This window comes from Podarcis cretensis (assembly GCF_951804945.1).
Source record: "Podarcis cretensis genome assembly, chromosome: 1".
NCBI classification, from domain to species: domain Eukaryota; kingdom Metazoa; phylum Chordata; class Lepidosauria; order Squamata; family Lacertidae; genus Podarcis; species Podarcis cretensis.
Genome location: NC_137170.1, coordinates 68,630,341 through 68,648,527, shown reverse-complemented (window position 1 = coordinate 68,648,527; position 18,187 = coordinate 68,630,341). Strand labels below are relative to the sequence as shown.

The following is an 18,187-nucleotide window of genomic DNA, read 5'->3' as shown; positions in this document are numbered from 1 at the left end:
GTTCAGGAAGGGTGATTGCCTGGAATCATAATGCTGTTTTTGGGAATACTCACTCCTCACATCCTTCCTTCCTTTGCTCTTTTCTGTTGTCATTATGGGTTTTTTTGTGTATTGGAAAATGAAAATTAAGAACAATGCCTCCCTGTTATGTACTGAAGTTCTCACCCTGGGCCAGCAGGGGGATAATGTAGATAGTTTTCACTCAGGTCCACATATGCAAATAAGGGATAGAAAATGACGTTCAGTGATTGGATAGTTACAGAAAATGGTTACTGTTGTGTTCTAGTGGAGCTCTATATAAGCAGGCTGGCTGAACCCTTCAGTTCAGTTCTGTTCTGGCCTGTGAAGAAACAAGAGCTGTTTGAAGAATCGCTGTGTTCTCTGATATGTTCACCCACAACTTAACACTCCCCCCCCCCTTCATAAAAGCTGCATGGTAGATTCTAGTAACTTTACCCAGGTCCCTCCAATGCCTCCTCATGGTTCTGCCAACCCGTGAACCATGGGAGTAACCAAGGGAAAGGCAGTAGGGGGGCAGCTGCCCTCTTCCCAACAAGAAAAACAAATACTTAACTAACTGAGGTTTTGATTTCCCAACATGAAGCCTGACTACGCCCTGAGCAGAAACCGTTCAGAGACGCGAGGCGCGTCAGGTCTCGAAGGCGCTTCTGGAACTGGCCGTGCAGCAGTCGCAGAAGCGAGGGAACCGGTTGCTCTTTAACTTCAACGAGGGACTTTGCTCTTTAACTTTAAGCTGGGCGGGAAAAGCTCCCGGAGGCGTTAGCGCGCCAGAGAGGAGGAGAGAGAGCGGGCTAGAAACGCCTGAGGGAAGAAAGGCGTCAGGTCCCGTCGCCAAGCCGGTCGCGCTCTCCGTGGGAGACCTGCCGTCGTGGATCATGGAGTCCAGTGTGGTGAGGAAAGCGGCGTCGGGCGGGTGGAGTGGGGCGCCAAGGGGACCCTCTCCCTCCCAGCCCAGCGAAGGCAGTCCGGGGACGCTAGTGCCCTTTGTACGGCCAGGTGCCTGAAAGGCCATTCGCCTTTGTTTACCTTCCTCCCCAATGAATCGTTGCCTCTGACATTCGGGATATGGATTCCTGCCGAATTTAGGGCTGCGCGGTAGTGAGGGAAGGCGAATAACTGAAAATAAACTGCTTCAGATGAGTTACTTCCTCAACAGCTTTTCCTTCCTCAAACGAGGTGTGCCCCCCCCCCGCGTTGTTCTCATCATTTCCTTATTTATTTGAGAGTCTAATTAGGGTTGCCAACTTACAGGGGGCGGGGGATGGCCAGATCTGCTCTTGTGCCTTTTAGCTGCCTATTGGTGTGCAGAAATGCACAGCTGAAGCCTTTTTGCAAGCCTGCAGGGAAGCATGAAGGGCAGACTGTATGGAGGGGCAGACTGAAAAGCTGGCAACCTCATCCATGCAAGTTGGTGGTTCCCAATTAGCTAAGTACCCCCTGTTTCTCAAAAACAAACAAACAAAACCACAAGCTATGGACTTTCTCACTTTTGAGAATTTTGATACTTTTACGGTAGGTTTTGTCGGGTGCCATGCACCCTCTGGGTGACCTATACAGTCTCCTTGGGGTTTGAGGACCACTGGGAAGCACTGATGTAAGTGACTGTGCATATAAAAGTGAGAGCTGATGGCAGTGACAGATCTTGGGGTCCCAAATTTCAGCAGTGCCCTGTGTAATGCCAAAATTCAGCACTATGTTGCCCCATTCTAAATCATAGTTGCAGTACTACCCCCGCCCGAGGCTCTGCGTCCAGTGCGGCTGAACCCTAAATCCATCTCTGATGATGATTGCCAAGTGCACAAGTGTCTTGACATGAAATGAGAGAGGTGGTTTTTGGATTAGACTGGTTCTTGTAGGACCGGTTCTGTGCACTTTGTTACTTTATCCTGAGCCTTGCACACAACATTCAGATAAACCAATCTTTCCTGCCTGCAATTGTCCTTGAGAAATTCAAGGCTCAAAGTCTTGCTTTACCATTTGACTCACAGTATTGCTTTAAGCAAGCTTCTGTTTCTCATGGATATCTACTGCATGGAATTGGAAGGGGCTGTGATGTCATTACGGAAAAGCACATTGTTCAGGGCTGAAAACTGCTATGGAAATGTGATGCTAAACTGGCACAACTGTGTAGCAAAGCCTTACACCTGCAGCACATTTAGTGTTTTGTGGGGCAGTTAGCCTGCATGATGCCCGAGTCCCTTTTCTTATTCCTAGGGTCCTGGTTCCATCAAGGGTTAAAATCTAATAGAGGATTCAAGTGCTGAAGTAAGCTTCTTGGTGAGTTAGTGGCCCTAAGTAGGGTCACTGGTATAACAAAGGAGATTGCTTTGTGCCAGATGAAAGATAGGTGGGCCCCCTTCCCTCACCTGGCTGGTTATTGGAAGGACAATGACCAGTGTGTGTGTGAACTGGCAGGCAGAAGCCAGAGAGTGAGAGCCATGCTTGATTTCTGTTTGATTCCAGGATTGTGACTATGGGAGAAGCAAGACTTTATGGGGTGATAATTCTGTGAGCCCTTCCATCTTAGGCACAGGTTGTATATATGTGTAAATAAACCATATATCCTAAAGGCACCACAGTCTCTGCTATCCCTCATTCTGAGGAAACCGAGCCCTGGGTAAGTGCCTGGAACCCCTGGCATCTTGCACCGCTCAGAGATTGGGGTGGCATGCAACAGTACTTACTTGCTGTGTGTGTGTTTTTTTTTCCTCTTCCAGGATCTCTCTTTCCTGATCGTTGGGATGGTGGTTGCAATATCTGTTGCCTTGTTGGTTTTTAAACCAATGGCCTCTCGGAAGAAGAAAGGTCCAATTACTTTGCAAGATCCAGATATCAAGTATGCATTGTGTTTGAGAGAGAGAGAGGTAAATTATCTGCTCTTACATGGTTTGAATGCACTAAGTGGTCTTATACTGAATTAAGCCATTGGTCCATCCACAATAGTATTGTCTATTGTGGCTGGCAGTAGCTCTCCAGGATGAGTTCCTTTTAATTGGAGATGCCAGGGACTAAACCAGGGGCTTCATACATGCAAAAGTTGTGCTCTTTATTATTAGAATCATAGAATTGTAGAGTTGTAATGGATAACAAAGGTCATCAGGATGCAATGCAGGAATATTTTGCCCAGTGTGGGGCTCGAACCCTTGACTCTGAGATTAAGAATCTTTTGCTATTATTGTTAGATTTATTTATACCTTGTGTTTCTCTGACAGAAATCAATGCAGCTTGCAGATAAAAAACAAGAATAACTAAAAACATAGAAAAACCAATCATTAAAATACAATTAAACATTGATAGAATTAAAATTGTATACGTATGTAAAATCTGTTTTAAAAATATAATTACCCTAAAAGCAACATGGCACCAGCCCTCTAATTAAAAGAAGTCAATTCCTAAAAGCCTGTTGGAGCAGGAGAGTATTCAGCTGCCAGAAGGACAGCAAGTAAGGAGCTACTCCAGCTTCTCTAGGGAGGGAGTTCCAGAGTCTGGGAGCAGCTACCTGGGCAGCCTTTCTCAATCTGTGGGTCCCCAGATGTTGTTGAACTACAACTCCCATCACCCCTAGCTAGCAAGGCCAGAACTCAGGGATGATGGGAGTTGTAGTCCAACAACATCTGGGGACCCACAGGTTGAGAACCACTGATACCGAGAAAGCCCTCTCCTGCGTCCCCACCAAGCTTGCCTGTGAGGGTGGTGGGACTGAGAGAAAAGCCTCCGCTGAAGATCTCAAAACCCAGACAGGTTTGGATGAGGGAGTAAGGACCTAAGCTGTGTATTCAGTCACTGAACTAGAACCCCTCCTAGGTGTTTGCATTTCATAGCAAGAAACGAACTTTAACATATTTCCCCTGTGTTACAGCTGTGTCTCTGTGCCAAATCACTGCACAATGCACAAAATGCCTCTGAAATAAAAATAGCCAATCTTTACTAATTTCAAGGTGCTGAGCACAAAAATGACATTAACATTAGTTGATTGGCTCCTGTTTAGGAGATACAAAGTGTCAGTACGCCTTTGAGCCGATGCCAACGACTGGGCTCAACAACTGGATCTGCCATGACTGGGCTAGGCAAATGGGGAGCACTTCCAAAGACCTTCCACTCCTAGAAATCAGGTCTAAGTGCACTGCACCCACAACTGTGAGTTGTGAGCACCAAACTCAGCAGAGTGTGAACAACACAGAAGAAAGCTGTGAAGCATAACTTCTTTTATTTCTAATACCTACTGCAAACTAAATTAAAGAGGTACTGGCTTGCATGAGTGTTACAGCTCTCACTCAGCCATCTAATCACTACAGAGATAACACACAGACTCTCACAGAGTCAGGCAGGAGCGGAAGAAGCAAAGAACAGTTTCCGCCCCCTCCTTTCTGAAAACATCAGGAGATTTTCGCAATGGGAGGGGGTGAAAATATCCACACAAAGATGATCCTGTCTAAATGAACCAGTCCACATTGAGTACACAATTTCATTTGGCAACGCTGTATTTCAAAGTCCACACACTCTTACACAAGAAGAACTGAACAATCTTGTTTTGTGAGCTGTAGAGCTGTGCAAGGCCAAAGCGGAGTTACTGGGATCAAGACTTCAGCAATGGAATCTTCTGAAGGAAATTGTCTGAGTGACTTGGATTCATGCTAGTCATGAAGATGACCTTATGTTCTGCTATAATGTAAATGGCCTGATGAATGTCCTTGGAATCATTCAGTGTGGTGAGAAAAAAAGCTTGGGATGTGTTTTGTCTGGTGTCAGCTAGCTTTCACGGGAATGTCAGAGCAGAAAACTACAAGGATCTGGTCGAAGACATGTCACTGTATAGCAAACCTGGCTGCAATATGTCCTTAAAGATCCACTTTCTCCATTCCCACTTGAATTTCTTTCCCGACAACTGTGGTATGGCTAGTGATGAGTTTTCATCAGGAAATTGCAACGATGGAGAAACAATTCCAGTGGAAGTGGTCTGCTGCCATGTTTGCTGACTTCTGTTGGACACTGCCCAGAGATGCTCCTGAACAGCTATGCAAGTGACAGGCTAAGCGGCATTGGATGTAGAAGCCGGCTTAACCGATGCATGTTGCATGTGCATATTCTTCAATTGCCGTATTTTTTACTCTATAAGACGCACCCGACCATAAGACACACCTAGTTTTTAGAGGAGGAAAACAAAAAAGCAATGCAAAGCCTCTTGAGTGAAGAGGGAGGAGTGCTCCTGCTGCGCTCAAGAGGCTTTGCGTGGCTATCCCTGAAGCCAGGAGAGCAAGAGGGATCGGTGTGCACCGATCCCTCTTGCTCTCCTGGCTTCAGTGATACCTAGCTGTGCAGCCTGCATTCACTTCATAAGACACACACACATTTCCCCTTACTTTTTCGGAGGGGAAAAGTGTGTCTTATAGAGCAAAAAAAATAGTGTATAGTAAACCTTTCCACATCTCTGTGAAACAGTAGTCATTTTAGTGTTTTCATTGTTGCATTTCTGTTAAGCACCTCAAGATCTATAAGAAATGGCTACTTTTATTTCAGAGACATGACTTATGTCAGAATTGGTTTTGCAATGTAATGAACCAAGTAACTTTCTTCAAGTGAAAGAAGAATGCCACATCCCTAAACAGCCATTGCATGGACAGAGTGGGGAAGCAATCACTGTGGCTGGACCAACAGGGTCAGATGGATTTGCCTAAATGCTTTTATGTCCTGCTCATAAGTGTCCCAGAAATATCTGATTGAGCCCTGTAGGAAGCAAAACACACCAGATTGATCTAGCCTGGCCCCTCTTTTGTTCTTAAGCCAATCTTAAGTCAGTGCCAAATGATTGGCTTGAAGTAAAACAGGGCAGAAGCTAAGGCAAAGTGGAAGGTATTGTTTGCCAAGGGTATAATTTTACCTGTAAGCTTTTTAAGGAGCTTGGCTGGGAAGCAAGATTGAAAAAACAAGTGAAGAGATGAAAGCACACAAGACAGTTCTGATTACATGCAAAATGTAGGTGCTTCCACAGTAGATGACCACAGAATGATAGAATTGTAGAATTGGAAGGTACACCAATGGTCATCTAGCGCAACCCCCTACAATTCAGGAATAAAGAATCAAGTTCTTACAAATGTGGAATGGGCATTATGTGGCACCTGTAGTAGTGCCTATTCTGCTAATCAAAGCAAATCCATGAAGAGTATTATGTGACTTTAAAAATTTGAAGTTTTGGAATGTTTTGTTACATAGCATAACCCTACAGTACCCACCTTTTTGTGTTTTTACAGGAGATCAGTCACGATACCAGGAGATTTCGGTTTGAACTTCCGTCATCAAAACATATATTGGGCTTGCCTGTGGGTAAGCATGACTGCATATTATGATTTCTAACACAGAGCCTTTTGGGTGACAGCACCCCATCTCTGGAAAATCACTCTGGAAACTTCAGAACTGATTCAACTCCAATGTCAGTGGAGGCAAATTAAGATTGTGCAGACTTTTCTTGGCATAACAGCTTAAAAATAATGATGTTTGCAAGCATAATGTGAGATTGTGTTGGTTTCCAATTCCTCATCTTCCTGAAATTGATTTCCACATGTTTTCAAGCTTATGTTCACAACTATGAAGATTCTTTCTTTCTTTCTTTCTTTCTTTCTTTCTTTCTTTCTTTCCTTCCTTCCTTCCTTCCTTCCTTCCTTCCTTCCTTCCTTCCTTCCTCTCTCTCTCTCTCTCTCTCTCTCTTAAAAATGTAAATTTTGAGCAGCCCAACAGTTTAGCTAGTTTGTTAATGCTATTATGAACTTTGGAATGAAAAGTTAACAGTTTCTCCCACCTAGGCCAACACGTATATCTCTCTGCCAAAGTGGACGGTAACCTTGTGATCCGGGCTTACACTCCAGTTTCTAGTGATGATGTGAAAGGCTATGTTGATTTAATCATAAAGGTATATTTAAATTTATTTAATGCTGGTAGCTTGATCCGCTTGGATTTTGGTTCTATTTCTCATAAACATGGGTCTAAATTACAATTTGCAGCCAGAAACTAGATCATTTTAAAATTTATGTCTGAAGAAGCACACTAGGTTATTATTAACGTATTTTAAAAGTGTATGGGCTCATTCTGGAATCAGAGAATGGTGTGGACATGATGGGAAATACGCTTTGCCTCAGCTTCCTTTATTATACATGTTAACAGAGACTTGTCTGTCTGGGCACTGAAAATAAAACACAACTCACATTTGTGTGTGTTTGTGTACAATGACCTTAAAGTGCTCTCATGGGTGTTTTGAAGATTGGTTCTACTGTGGGTACTGAATATGTCTGCAGGTTCTGCTGGATTTAGTGGGTTATAGGGGTGGGGGGGGGATGTAATGATGTATATCTTGAATGCCAGCCACTGAACTTTGTACTGATCTATTTCCCCCCTAGATCAAATGTATAGTTGCATGTTAAATGTGCTGCTTTATGCAGGAAATAAGCTTAATGTTTTTACTTGGGGAAGGAAGAAGCTTTCAAAATCCTGGTTGCATCTTGACATTAGGAAGATGAAGCACAGAAACAGCTGGTTCTTTTTTCAGTGATACATTGGAATAAATGTAACTGAAGCAACTTTATTATTATTTTTTCTTGAGTACTGGAAGTATTAAAGGACCAGTGTGTGTGCAAGTGACTTCCCCCACTGTGGCTGGATCATTCATTGCTTCAGTAACTGCAGTAAGATGGAAAAACTTGAGTTGGCTAAATTAATGATTTCTTTTCAAGCTATCCTTGCATGTCACTCTGTTGTGGGGTTTTGTCTTCTCTTGTGTAACATTAATGTCTTCTCTTGTGCAACATTTAATCTAACCCAGGATTCTTGCAAGGCTTGAAAAGAATCATTGCACACAGGGAGGGAAGTATTAATACAGGCACCTCCATCATTTATCTACTTGCTCCTCTGTCTGATGCACACAAATGTGGCAGGTGAAAGTTGTCCAGGAATGGAATAGGTTGAAAAAACTTAAATCTGATAAATATGTCCATTTCAGGTTTTTGTATAAAACAGAAGGGCAGGGCCAGTGCTATGCCAGCCATACTAAAGATAGGATGTTTCTGCTTTGATATAAAGATTAGTGACTTGTGAGCATATTGTGTGATGCTCTGTAACACTTTGTAATGAAAAAGGTGAATCTTTTGCTATTTGGGGGGAATGATGTCATAGAAAGGGTGGGGAACCTGTGGTTGTCCAGATGTTGGATAATAATAACAATAATATTTTATTTATATCCCGCCCTCCCCAGCCGAAGCCGGGCTCAGAGCAGCTAACAACAATAAAAGTAACACAGCATTCTAAAAGCAGTTCATTGATTTCATAACTCTCATCATTCATGACCATTGGCCATGATGGGAGATGGAGTCCAGCAACATCTGAACGACTACAGGTCCCTCCCCCCCTTGCCTACTTCTAGGATGACTCCTTACCAAAAGCTTATCCAGAGACTAAATAAGACTTAGTACTTTAGACTTGAGTTCTTAAAGTTTATCTGGTAGGGTAAATTGAAGTGCAGTGTTTTTTTTTTTGTTACAAACTCTGGGAAACCTGGGATTTTTAGCTCAAAGGGCAGAGTGAAAAATGTTATTTACTCCTTTCCATTGCATCTCACTTTTGCCTTAAAGTAAAATGGCTAAATTCTTTCTACCACTGTTGTGTGTTCACCCCACTTCCTCTTCAAACAGGTTTACTACAAAAACATTCACCCCAAATTTCCAGAAGGTGGGAAGATGTCCCAGCATTTAGACAACATGAAGATTGGTGATACCATTGACTTCAGAGGACCTAATGGACTTCTGGTATACAAGGGGTCAGGTACAATTAGGTCACAGAATCCAGATGCTTAAAATAGCTGCTAGATGATGTGATGAAGAAGATATTTGGGGCAGTCTTTCACCTGTTGTCCGAACACTGTAACATTAGTATGCCTAAGAGGGTAATCAACAGGAATTTGTGACAACTGAACAGTAATGGTGCTCTTGAGAGACAGATGGGCAGAAGTCACTGAGAGTTAAGAGTTACAGCATCTCAGCTGAAGCAGGGGGGCTTCAAGATGATGTGTATCTCTAAATCATTTAAGCTATCATGTGCTGCAGTAGAATTGGAGCAGTCATTTCACCAGACTCTGTGGAAGGGAGAGAGAGTGGACTGCAGGGCCTCTCGATCAGTTCTGCTGAGATATCACAAATATTTGGACCCTCCACTTATGGAAATCTTTCAATTCCAGGCTGTCATTACAAGAACTCTACAACTGAAAAACAGTGCCCCGAGTTTGCCTTTTTCTTTCTTCCTACCAATCTTTTTCTCTCTTGTGTCACTCACCTCAGGCTTATAAACTAAAAGACATGGCACACAAAAAAAAAGATTGGTAGGGAGAAAGAAAGAAAGAAAGAAAGAAAGAAAGAAAGAAAGAGGCAAACTCAAAATTTAAAAAGAATCAAAATTTAAAAAGAATCAAAATTTAAAAAGAATCAAAATTTAAAAAGTAAATCCTGGCTTCTACTGGCTAGACTATATTGCCTCACTGTTAATATGATGAGTGACCGGCTGTGTAGCTCAATCCTGTGTTTACTTGGAGGTAAAGCCTACTGTTTCAGTAGGTTTACATAGGATTGCAGATTTAAAGAGCAGTGTTGCATGGCACAGTGATTAAATGCTGCTGAAATGGTCATAGGTTCACTCTTTGGTTTGCCTTGACAGCTGTAATCTCATTTTCACACAGGTAAATTTTCTATCAAGCCAGATAAGAAGTCTGAAGCAAGGATAAAGTTTGCAAAACATGTTGGAATGATAGCTGGAGGAACAGGTATGATATTATGCCTTGGTGAGGGGACAGATAGGGTTGAGCACATGGCAAGAACTAAAGTTACTGCATATATTTTATGTGATCATTAAACTTTGGGTGGGGCTAGCTTGAGGCTTTCCCATATTCATTGTGGGCACTTCTGAAGTCCTTCATGCCAGAGGACACAGTGTGTGGAGGAGGCTGCTTGGCAAGCCATTTTAGTATTTGTTGACCCCTGGTTTTAACTCAGTAGATAGCATTATGTGATAACTAAAGCCTCTGTCATTCTTTGGCCCGTTATAACTTATCAACAGTATAGAAGTGTTGCATTTATACAAAATACATTTACTTGGGCCTGATTTAAGATTCCTGCTGCCCCTTTCAGCAATGGTTGATATGGCAGTGGTCTGCCCTTTATTCAGCTCAGTATTCAGTTGCATCAGCCACTGTTTCCTTTCACCTGCTGGAGAAGTCTCCTTTCGCCCCATGGCAGAAGGGTGGAAGGTAGCATTGCAGGAAGAGCTGGGTGGGAGACGCTGTGGCTGCATTCTTGTGAGGCAGTTGTGGGGCCGCTAAGAGGCAGGAGTGCTTTCTGTGTTGCACCCTAGTAACGCTCTGGCCAACATCGATTTGAGAACTGAGCGATCTATAACTGTCTGGTTCAGTGAAAACATGGCCTGAGCACAAGAGCTTGGGGTCATGCAGTAATTCTGAAATAGTTACCATCTTGGAGCAGGTAATATTGATCCTAAGGGGTGGCTGGGGAAACCCAGCCAGATGGTCGGGGTAGAAATAACTAAATAAATAGTAGTAGTAGTAGTAGTAGTAGTAGTAGTAGTAGTAATGATGATGATGATGACATCTTTAGGAATGTACTTACCAATCTAAGAGATTTAGTATGGAGTGTGAATTCAGCTACACTGAATATAGTAAATGCAGGCTAATCATCAAGCACTACTGCTAAGCAGTCCATTTCCCCTTTTCCTATTTTACAGCTAGTCAAACAAAATCTGGGATGGAGTAATCTAAAATCTTAGAAAAATCCAATTAGGATAAGGCAGCATTAAGTGTCTCTGCTTGTGGGAATGGAAAATAAACATCTAATTGTTGCTTTTGGCTTTGATTTTTAAAGGAATTACTCCAATGCTTCAACTAATTCGTCACATTACAAAGGACCCCAAAGATAACACCAAGTGTTACCTTCTTTTTGCTAACCAGGTGAGTAGACTTCTCTAGTTTATTCATTTCGAGCAGTGGAACTGAAACAGGGTTTTGACAAGCAACAGTTTGATTGTTAGGAGGCGGCGAGAGAAGGCAGCTTGTATGCATTTTCCCATCCAGGATAAACCAGAAAGTTTGGCCAGAAAGTTAATGTTAATCACACTTACTCAGAAGTAAGGTCAGTTTGCTCTGCTTCACTGGAATTATGTTCTAAGCAAAAGTGTATTGTAGCCTCAATGCTAAACTTTTGAGGAGCTGATTGATTTTACCTAATAAGGTAAAAATAAGAGGGGGCAGTGAAGTTAGAAACAATGGTGCATAAAGGTGATTAAGAGAGGTGTGTGTATGCATGAATCTCCCAATTATTGTACTTCATGGATGTTTCACTGACCTTCTACCGATAGACAGAAGAAGATATATTATTGAGACCAGAGCTTGAAGAAGTAGCAGCAAATCACTCGGATCAGTTTAAACTGTGGTACACTTTGGACAGACCACCTCAGGGTAAGCGACTCTGGCTTTGAGTATGGCACACTTCAAGTGTAGGGATGTTTGCCGTGCTATGATGTTAGATAAATTCTAGTGAGCTTTTAAAGTTTGTGAACCAGGATTTTTCTGTCATCGATCATTTTTCCTGGTTGTCGTTGATGATGCACCCCAGGAACCCTTGCAAAGCAAAATGCTATTTCACTAGTAAGACAAAAACATCAGGGGTTAAGACTTTTCTTTGGGGGTAACCACAGGAATCATGATGGTTAGGATTTTCTATTGAGGGAGGTGAGAGGGGAAGAAGGAACAGCAGCTCTAAGGAACAACTACCAACTTCTTTTTCTCTTGGTTTAAGACTAGGAGCCTGCCCCATATAGATTGTTGCATTTTATACATGCTGTCCATGCTGTTTGTAAGATTCAGTTAGAGCTTTACTAGGTTCTAGTTACGTCTTTGGAATGTGCATCAAACTGTCAGCTGGAGATCTGATGGCCACCTGTCAGGAGTGGCTAACGTGTTGCTGAGCTCTGGCTTCCCATCAGCCTCCACCCAGCATGGTGGGGAGGTCCAGAACTATCTGGTGGACCACTGGTTTCCTGCCATACATGATGGTCTCACTCATTCAAGTCAGGGGCTGTCGCTTTATGGAACTGAATCGGGAAGCTCTTCTAGATGAGAGAGCTAAATGTGTTTGGATCATGATAGAATCCTCTCTGGATATCACATAGTAGACATATCTGATGTATTCTTAGAGGTAATGGGACCCCTGACCATTAGGTCCAGTCGTGACCGACTCTGGGGTTGCGGTGCTCATCTCGCTTTACTGGCCGAGGGAACCGGCGTACAGCTTCCGAGTCATGTGGCCAGCATGACTAAGCCACTTCTGGTGAACCAGAGCAGCGCACGGAAACACCGTTTACCTTCCCGCCAGAGCGGTACCTATTTATCTACTTGCACTTTGACGTGCTTTCAAACTGCTGGGATGGCAGGAGCAGGGACCAAGCAACGGGAGCTCACCCCGTTGCAGGGATTCGAACTGCCGACCTTCTGATCGGCAAGTCCTAGGCTCTGTGGTTTAACCCACAGCGCCACCCACATCCTGATGTATTCTTAAGGTGATATAATAGACAAGTAATTAATATGAAAGACTAGCCCTGAAGCTTTCTAACTATGTCCACCATTTTTTCATTTCAGGCTGGAAGTATAGTGCTGGTTTTATTACGGATAGCATGATAAAAGAACACATGCCTCCCCCTGCCAGTGAGATTCTGATTCTGATGTGTGGACCCCCACCTATGATTCAGTTTGCTTGTCTGCCTAATCTTGAAAAGCTAGGGTATGCCAAAGAAAACACTTTTGCTTATTAAACCGGAAGTTGTACCATCCCTTTTATAGTACGTTGTTGGTACATATAAATTTTGTGTTAAAGCAGGTAGTAAAATTGATGACTGATGGGAGTGCTATTTCCCAGACATAGCTGGGATTCAGCCACTGGAAATCCCCAAAATGTCCGGGATAATCTGGATGTATGGCAACTGGTGTTTATATCAACATTGCACTCTGTTTGTATGCTTCTCATACTAACGGTGCTAGGTTATGCCTTCCTCTGCATTGAGATGCTGTTTAAACTGTTGCAACTATGTAATTACAACAGCTTCTTTTGTCCAAAAGTAGTTCTATAACCAGTAGAAGAATGCTGCATTTAAAAAGGCTATCAGGGGAAGCTAACAGTTTTCCATTTAATAAACATCAAATTGTTTTGTAAAATTTGTGATGCAGTAATATAATTTACTTCACAATGACCATTCAAGTATGTTCATTATTCTGTCATTGTCTCTCTTCCCTGGCCCGGATTTTTCACATGCCATCAGCTTTAGTGAACCCCATCTCAGAAAACCAGGGCGAACATCAGTGCTTCCTGTAAGAACCATGTAAGAGTAGGCAGAAAGTGAAATCTGCTGTTGAGACCATCCTATCTGTTGGGGCCATGCTGCCATTGGAGCATGAAAGCCAAAGCCCATTTTATAGGTCGGACAGCATGAAGAGCTTCACTGTTGGGCAGGTGCTCTTCCAAAGGAGGGAGGGTGGTGGATGTAAAAGTGGGGGTGGGGGCAGGCAAGCAGTCTCAGCAGGATTCAATTTCAGAACCATGTATGCAGCATTTGGGCAGTAAACCTCCTCTTACAGCTTCCCTTAAGCCATATAGCCAAAATACAATGCCTAGTACTTGGACTAAGACACAAATATGGGCTGTTTCCTGCATAAACTGCATTGGAGTGTCTTCCAGTGTCTTAACCACTCAGCTGTTATGTCATTGCCTAATCATACTGTAACAATATTCTAAACATTGCCACAATGAGCTATTCTAGATAATATTGATGGCAAGCTAGGAAATGTATACATATACATTTGAGCCATATTGCTCATGCAAGTCTTGGTGTAGCTTATTCATATTCAAAACATTATACTTCAAGGCTATTAAGAATTGGTGGTGTATTCATTGACTGTTGCTCATGAAACTCTGCAACATTGGAACTCTCTCAGCCAAACATTCATACCTGTGTGTTAAATAGGAAAACCTTTCTGGGAACATTTGTTAACCAATTTTATTTTCTTACACTTATTGCCAACCTTTTTTCCTTTACGGAATTCAAGGTGACATACATGTCGTTGAGAGTCACCCACTCAAAGCACTGACCAAACTCAGTCCTGCTTTGCTTCAGGGAGGTGGCATCAGCCAGACCACAAACCCTAGTACAGGCTGTATGCATGCATATGCTTCAACAGTCACCTTTGTAAAAATGACATACAACATACTTTTTCATGCTTTTGAAGTTAAGAGCATGCACTAGCTCGAGAACTGTAAGAAATGACACAGATATAAATATGTTCAAAAGCTCTCCAGGGCTGAAAAGCCATTAAGTAGTTTATGCTTCAAGTATTCATCTTGTACAAGCATTCAAGGACCTGTTACTTAATAGTAAAGTCCAAACGGCCACCCACCCCAGATTTCACAGTTTGATTCAATGGATGTCTGCTGGCTGCATGTTGACCTCTCTTTTGCAAAACAAAAACATGCAGAGTTGTGCTATTATTATTAGGATGGCAACAGAAGTTACATTTGGAATGTGTGCTTTTTGCGACCAAAACTTTGTCACCAGCAGGTGGTACCCTTGCCTAATGATGTGTAGATGTCCACAGTGCTACACTAGAGCAGGCTTGAAGGTCTTTAGAGCAGATCTGCATGAGCAAAGATTTAGGAACAAAACAAGCAGATACAAAATGCTCATGGAACTGCTATTTGCTATAAAGCCAGTTTTTGAACAGGACAGAAGAGTGTTCTGATTTTCATAAAGGAAACAAGAAGCAGTTGTGTGCAGTGCAACAGTCCTAATAACAATCACATGAATGCTGCAGTGAAGAAAGTAGGTAATACAAATGCTTTAAATTAAGGACAACTTTTTCCCCTAGTGTGGAAACTTCTGCCTCCAGAATATTTATGCAATGGGAAAACTTATCTTAATCCCCTGATCTGTGGCAGGCTTACAACATTCCATCTGCAGAACTAATGAGACTTTAAAAGAAAAAAGCCTGGGTGTATGAAAGGGCTACTGCTTGCTTCGCAATTTAGGTTGAAAAGTTAAAGTAACCCCCTTCTTCCAATTAATTCCTTAAATTTGTAGCAGGCATTATTAAGGAGGGCAGTCCTCACAGTATTTAAGTTTCAAGCAGCTGGTAGTTTTACTGCTTTCTGGTAGTCCATTTGGTCCGTTCATGCTCTCTAAACATCATTTTCTGAAAAGTGTTTATTTTTAGCTATTATGGTAAAAAGCTCATTGAGCACAAATCCTTAGAAATTAATCCACTGTAAGCATACTGCAAGAGTGAAACTGCAGCATTTAAGAAATGCAGTATTAAGGTAAATGAATATTTTCATTGCATCTTGAGTAGAGATTTTTTTTTAGCTCATCCAATATGAGAGATGCTGGTAAAGTAGAATATCACAGAAAGAAATAATCATGCCAGTGGGGTACCACTTCACTAACATGATTCCAATAATATGCACCATGAGCAAGTACAAAATATAGAAAATGGATCACTGACGAGTAAATGGCTCACTGTGCTTTAAAATATATTTACATACTCTTAATTTTACTACTTCTAAAAATGTTGCATAGGTTCTTTGACTGCATATATTAAGTACCTAGACCTTAGGGTTTTCATTGCTGTTGGGGTGGGAGATGTGAAAAACAGCACTTAAAAAGGTTTCACACATTTCAGTGGCATATTTTTAAACAGGGCACCCAGCCTGGACCAGTCATATCCCCTAATACAACTGAGGTATTAAGAGCGGTGTTGGTCACATGGAATCTTCATCACCAGTCCTCAAACGTTGTTGTTAAAAATCTATCATCATTCAGCAACTGATCTTGGCTTAACATAGTCTGGAAAAAAACAAACCACAGTAGACTTCATAAATCGCAGATGTAAGTGATTAGATCCTCTACAGATTTAGCGGAGATTTACATAGGCATAAATTATGAACAGCTTATTCAAGATAATTATTATATATAACATCCAGGTTACTAACCTAATTGGAAACAGTAGAAGCTAGTTGCACACAAGTAATTTACTTAGCTAGTTCATTTGCTTTCAGGCAAATTTATAGTGTTTATAGTGTGTGGAATTAAGGTCATGCATAGTATAAGTAACAAGACTTTGACTTTTGAGAATGTCGGGTGTATGGAGAAATAGATGTAACTGTTCAACAAATAAAGCAGTGGCTCATATTCTTTACTAGCATTTGTACAAAACTAATAGCCTTGGAAAGCTAGTTCAGCAAATGTCGCAATGCAGACTGGGATCAAAAGGCAATTGTGGCATGCATTAAACACTCTTCCCTATGCAGATAATCCCTTTCTGCATTTGACTTGTTTTGCAAAATGTGTGTAATAACCTAAAGTTCTCTTCTCATACGACTGAAAATTTGCTTAAGTCATTAGGAAAGATAAATTCATTTCACATGCAATCTACAAAGATATAAATATTTCCATTCCAGTCCTTAAAATGTAAATTCACTTAGGTCAAATTTGTGCTTTTAATTGAACTCCATAATATAGTCTTACTTATAGGAGTTTTAACTATAAATGAATATAAATGAACATGAGTAATTAACATATCAATACACCTCATCTCAGTTTTGAATTAGCACATACGATGAGTTTATGAATGATAAATTAGTACTTACTGTGAGGTTGTTTATTCCTTGAGAAAGTTCCCCTATTTGCATTACTGTTCCTTCTGAATGTTCCATCTGTAAAACCATTCAGCTTGATGAAATTAAAACAGCTAATTCAAACACTACATGCTTTATTTTTTCTGAACCATTGTGCATATACAAGAGGTGCTTTTATCTTCAGAAAAAAATAGGTTTAATTATATTACTATCTTCAGAGTCATTTTTCTGAACGTCATTCTTGTCCGACTTCAAATTTCATTTTTTAAAAAGCAACATTAGAATTTGAGTATTTGAACTATTTCTAAACTGCACATTAGCCATAGTCATAGTAAATGACACCTTTCCATTGAATATAGTCTGTTAATAGGATAGCAGGGCCAAAAATATTAAATTTGAAGCAATTCATTTTGCAATAACTTAAGTAAAAAATAAATAAATCCAAGGGGTTTGCCTTATTCATAACTTGGGTGCCATTCTACATTTTCAGAACAAAAGCGGTTTTCCAGCAGTCAAGAGCATTTCAAGATGCATACATGCAGGTTCAACTATTCAGCATGCTGCCATCATAATTGAAAAAAAAGGTTTCTCATGCTTTGAACATATTCAGGGATGTCAGTCGTTCATTTCACAAACCTATCTATATACTTAATATTGAGATCCATCATTTTGGCACGTTCATTTTTAAAATTAGAATGATTCCCCCTCCACTACTGCCTGTAAATTTAAGCTATTAGAAACTCATATTACCAGCAAGTCTGTATTAGGCTTTGCAACTTTTCCTTGCCTTACACACGTACAGCCCTCTAATTCAAAGTTGCTCTCAGTTTACGGCAGACAGCCTCTTCACCTGCAAATTCAAGCTTGCCTGATTATTATAACAAAGAGCCCAAACCTAAAAAATGTGATTTGCAAAACCTGCATAGTGTGTGTGTGTGTGTGTGTGTGTGTGTGTGGGATGACAACTGGTGGAATCCAACCAAATTTGTTTATTTAATCAAGAGTTCCATGTGTTTGATGCCACTCTCTTCACACCTGCCTTTGCATATGCAGTGCTTCCACCCAAATGCAGGGGAGCCTTCATTTGGGCAACAGATCTCTTGTGTATGCAAGGAACCACTGACACTTTGAAAACCAATTTTTTTTTTTTTAAAAAAAAGAAAGAAAATATTAAGGTACAGCACACATATGTTACTCAGCAACACATCTGCAGAGCAAATGCCCACCAACAACACTGTACAATGCACAAAATACCTCTCAAAGGGAAATATCCAGTTTCAAGGGTGCTGAACACGAAAATGACAATAACATTTGTTGATTGGCTCCTGCTTAGGAGATGCAAAGATGATCATGTATAAATAGTAAAAGGTAAAAGGTAAAGAGACCCCTGACCATTAGGTCCAGTCGTGACTGACTCTGGGGTTGCGGCGCTCATCTCGCTTTAT

General features: G+C 41.4%; 2 protein-coding genes across 14 annotated transcripts in view; one reads left to right on the top strand and one right to left on the bottom strand.

Moving 5' to 3' along the window:
* Nucleotides 1–703: 703 nt before the first annotated feature.
* LOC307215205 (NADH-cytochrome b5 reductase 2-like) lies at nucleotides 704–13,273 on the top strand. Of its 3 annotated transcripts, none has more exons than XM_079974289.1 (9): nucleotides 704–911; nucleotides 2,739–2,885; nucleotides 6,270–6,342; nucleotides 6,819–6,925; nucleotides 8,697–8,826; nucleotides 9,734–9,817; nucleotides 10,929–11,014; nucleotides 11,422–11,521; nucleotides 12,701–13,273. In XM_079974289.1, exons 1-9 carry the CDS (start codon nucleotides 897–899, stop codon nucleotides 12,871–12,873), a joined length of 915 nt encoding a protein of 304 aa, XP_079830415.1. In that variant the 5' UTR covers nucleotides 704–896; the 3' UTR covers nucleotides 12,874–13,273. The 3 variants fall into 3 exon arrangements, with proteins under 3 accessions (XP_079830415.1, XP_079830416.1, XP_079830417.1); XM_079974290.1 differs by lacking the exon at nucleotides 704–911 and adding an exon at nucleotides 1,077–1,197; XM_079974291.1 differs by lacking the exon at nucleotides 704–911 and adding an exon at nucleotides 1,885–2,298.
* An 821-nt stretch (nucleotides 13,274–14,094) lies between these two features.
* PPFIBP2 (PPFIA binding protein 2) overlaps nucleotides 14,095–18,187 on the bottom strand; it is a 106,786-nt gene continuing 102,693 nt past the window's right edge. For all 11 annotated transcript variants that reach the window (XM_079964240.1, XM_079964243.1, XM_079964236.1 and 8 more), the window contains 2 exons: nucleotides 16,755–16,820; nucleotides 14,095–15,951 (listed from right to left, as the gene is read on the bottom strand). In XM_079964240.1, coding sequence (XP_079820366.1) covers nucleotides 15,883–15,951; nucleotides 16,755–16,820 — 135 coding nt within the window. In that variant the 3' untranslated portion in view covers nucleotides 14,095–15,882. The remainder of the gene's footprint in view (nucleotides 15,952–16,754; nucleotides 16,821–18,187) is intronic.

Bases quoted from the DNA above. Each gene is read 5' to 3' on its own strand.
- LOC307215205 (XM_079974289.1), top strand. The intron at 8,827-9,733 runs GTACAATTAGGT...ATTTTCACACAG, and splicing joins TCTGGTATACAAGGGGTCAG to GTAAATTTTCTATCAAGCCA. The intron at 11,522-12,700 runs GTAAGCGACTCT...TTTTCATTTCAG, and splicing joins TTTGGACAGACCACCTCAGG to GCTGGAAGTATAGTGCTGGT.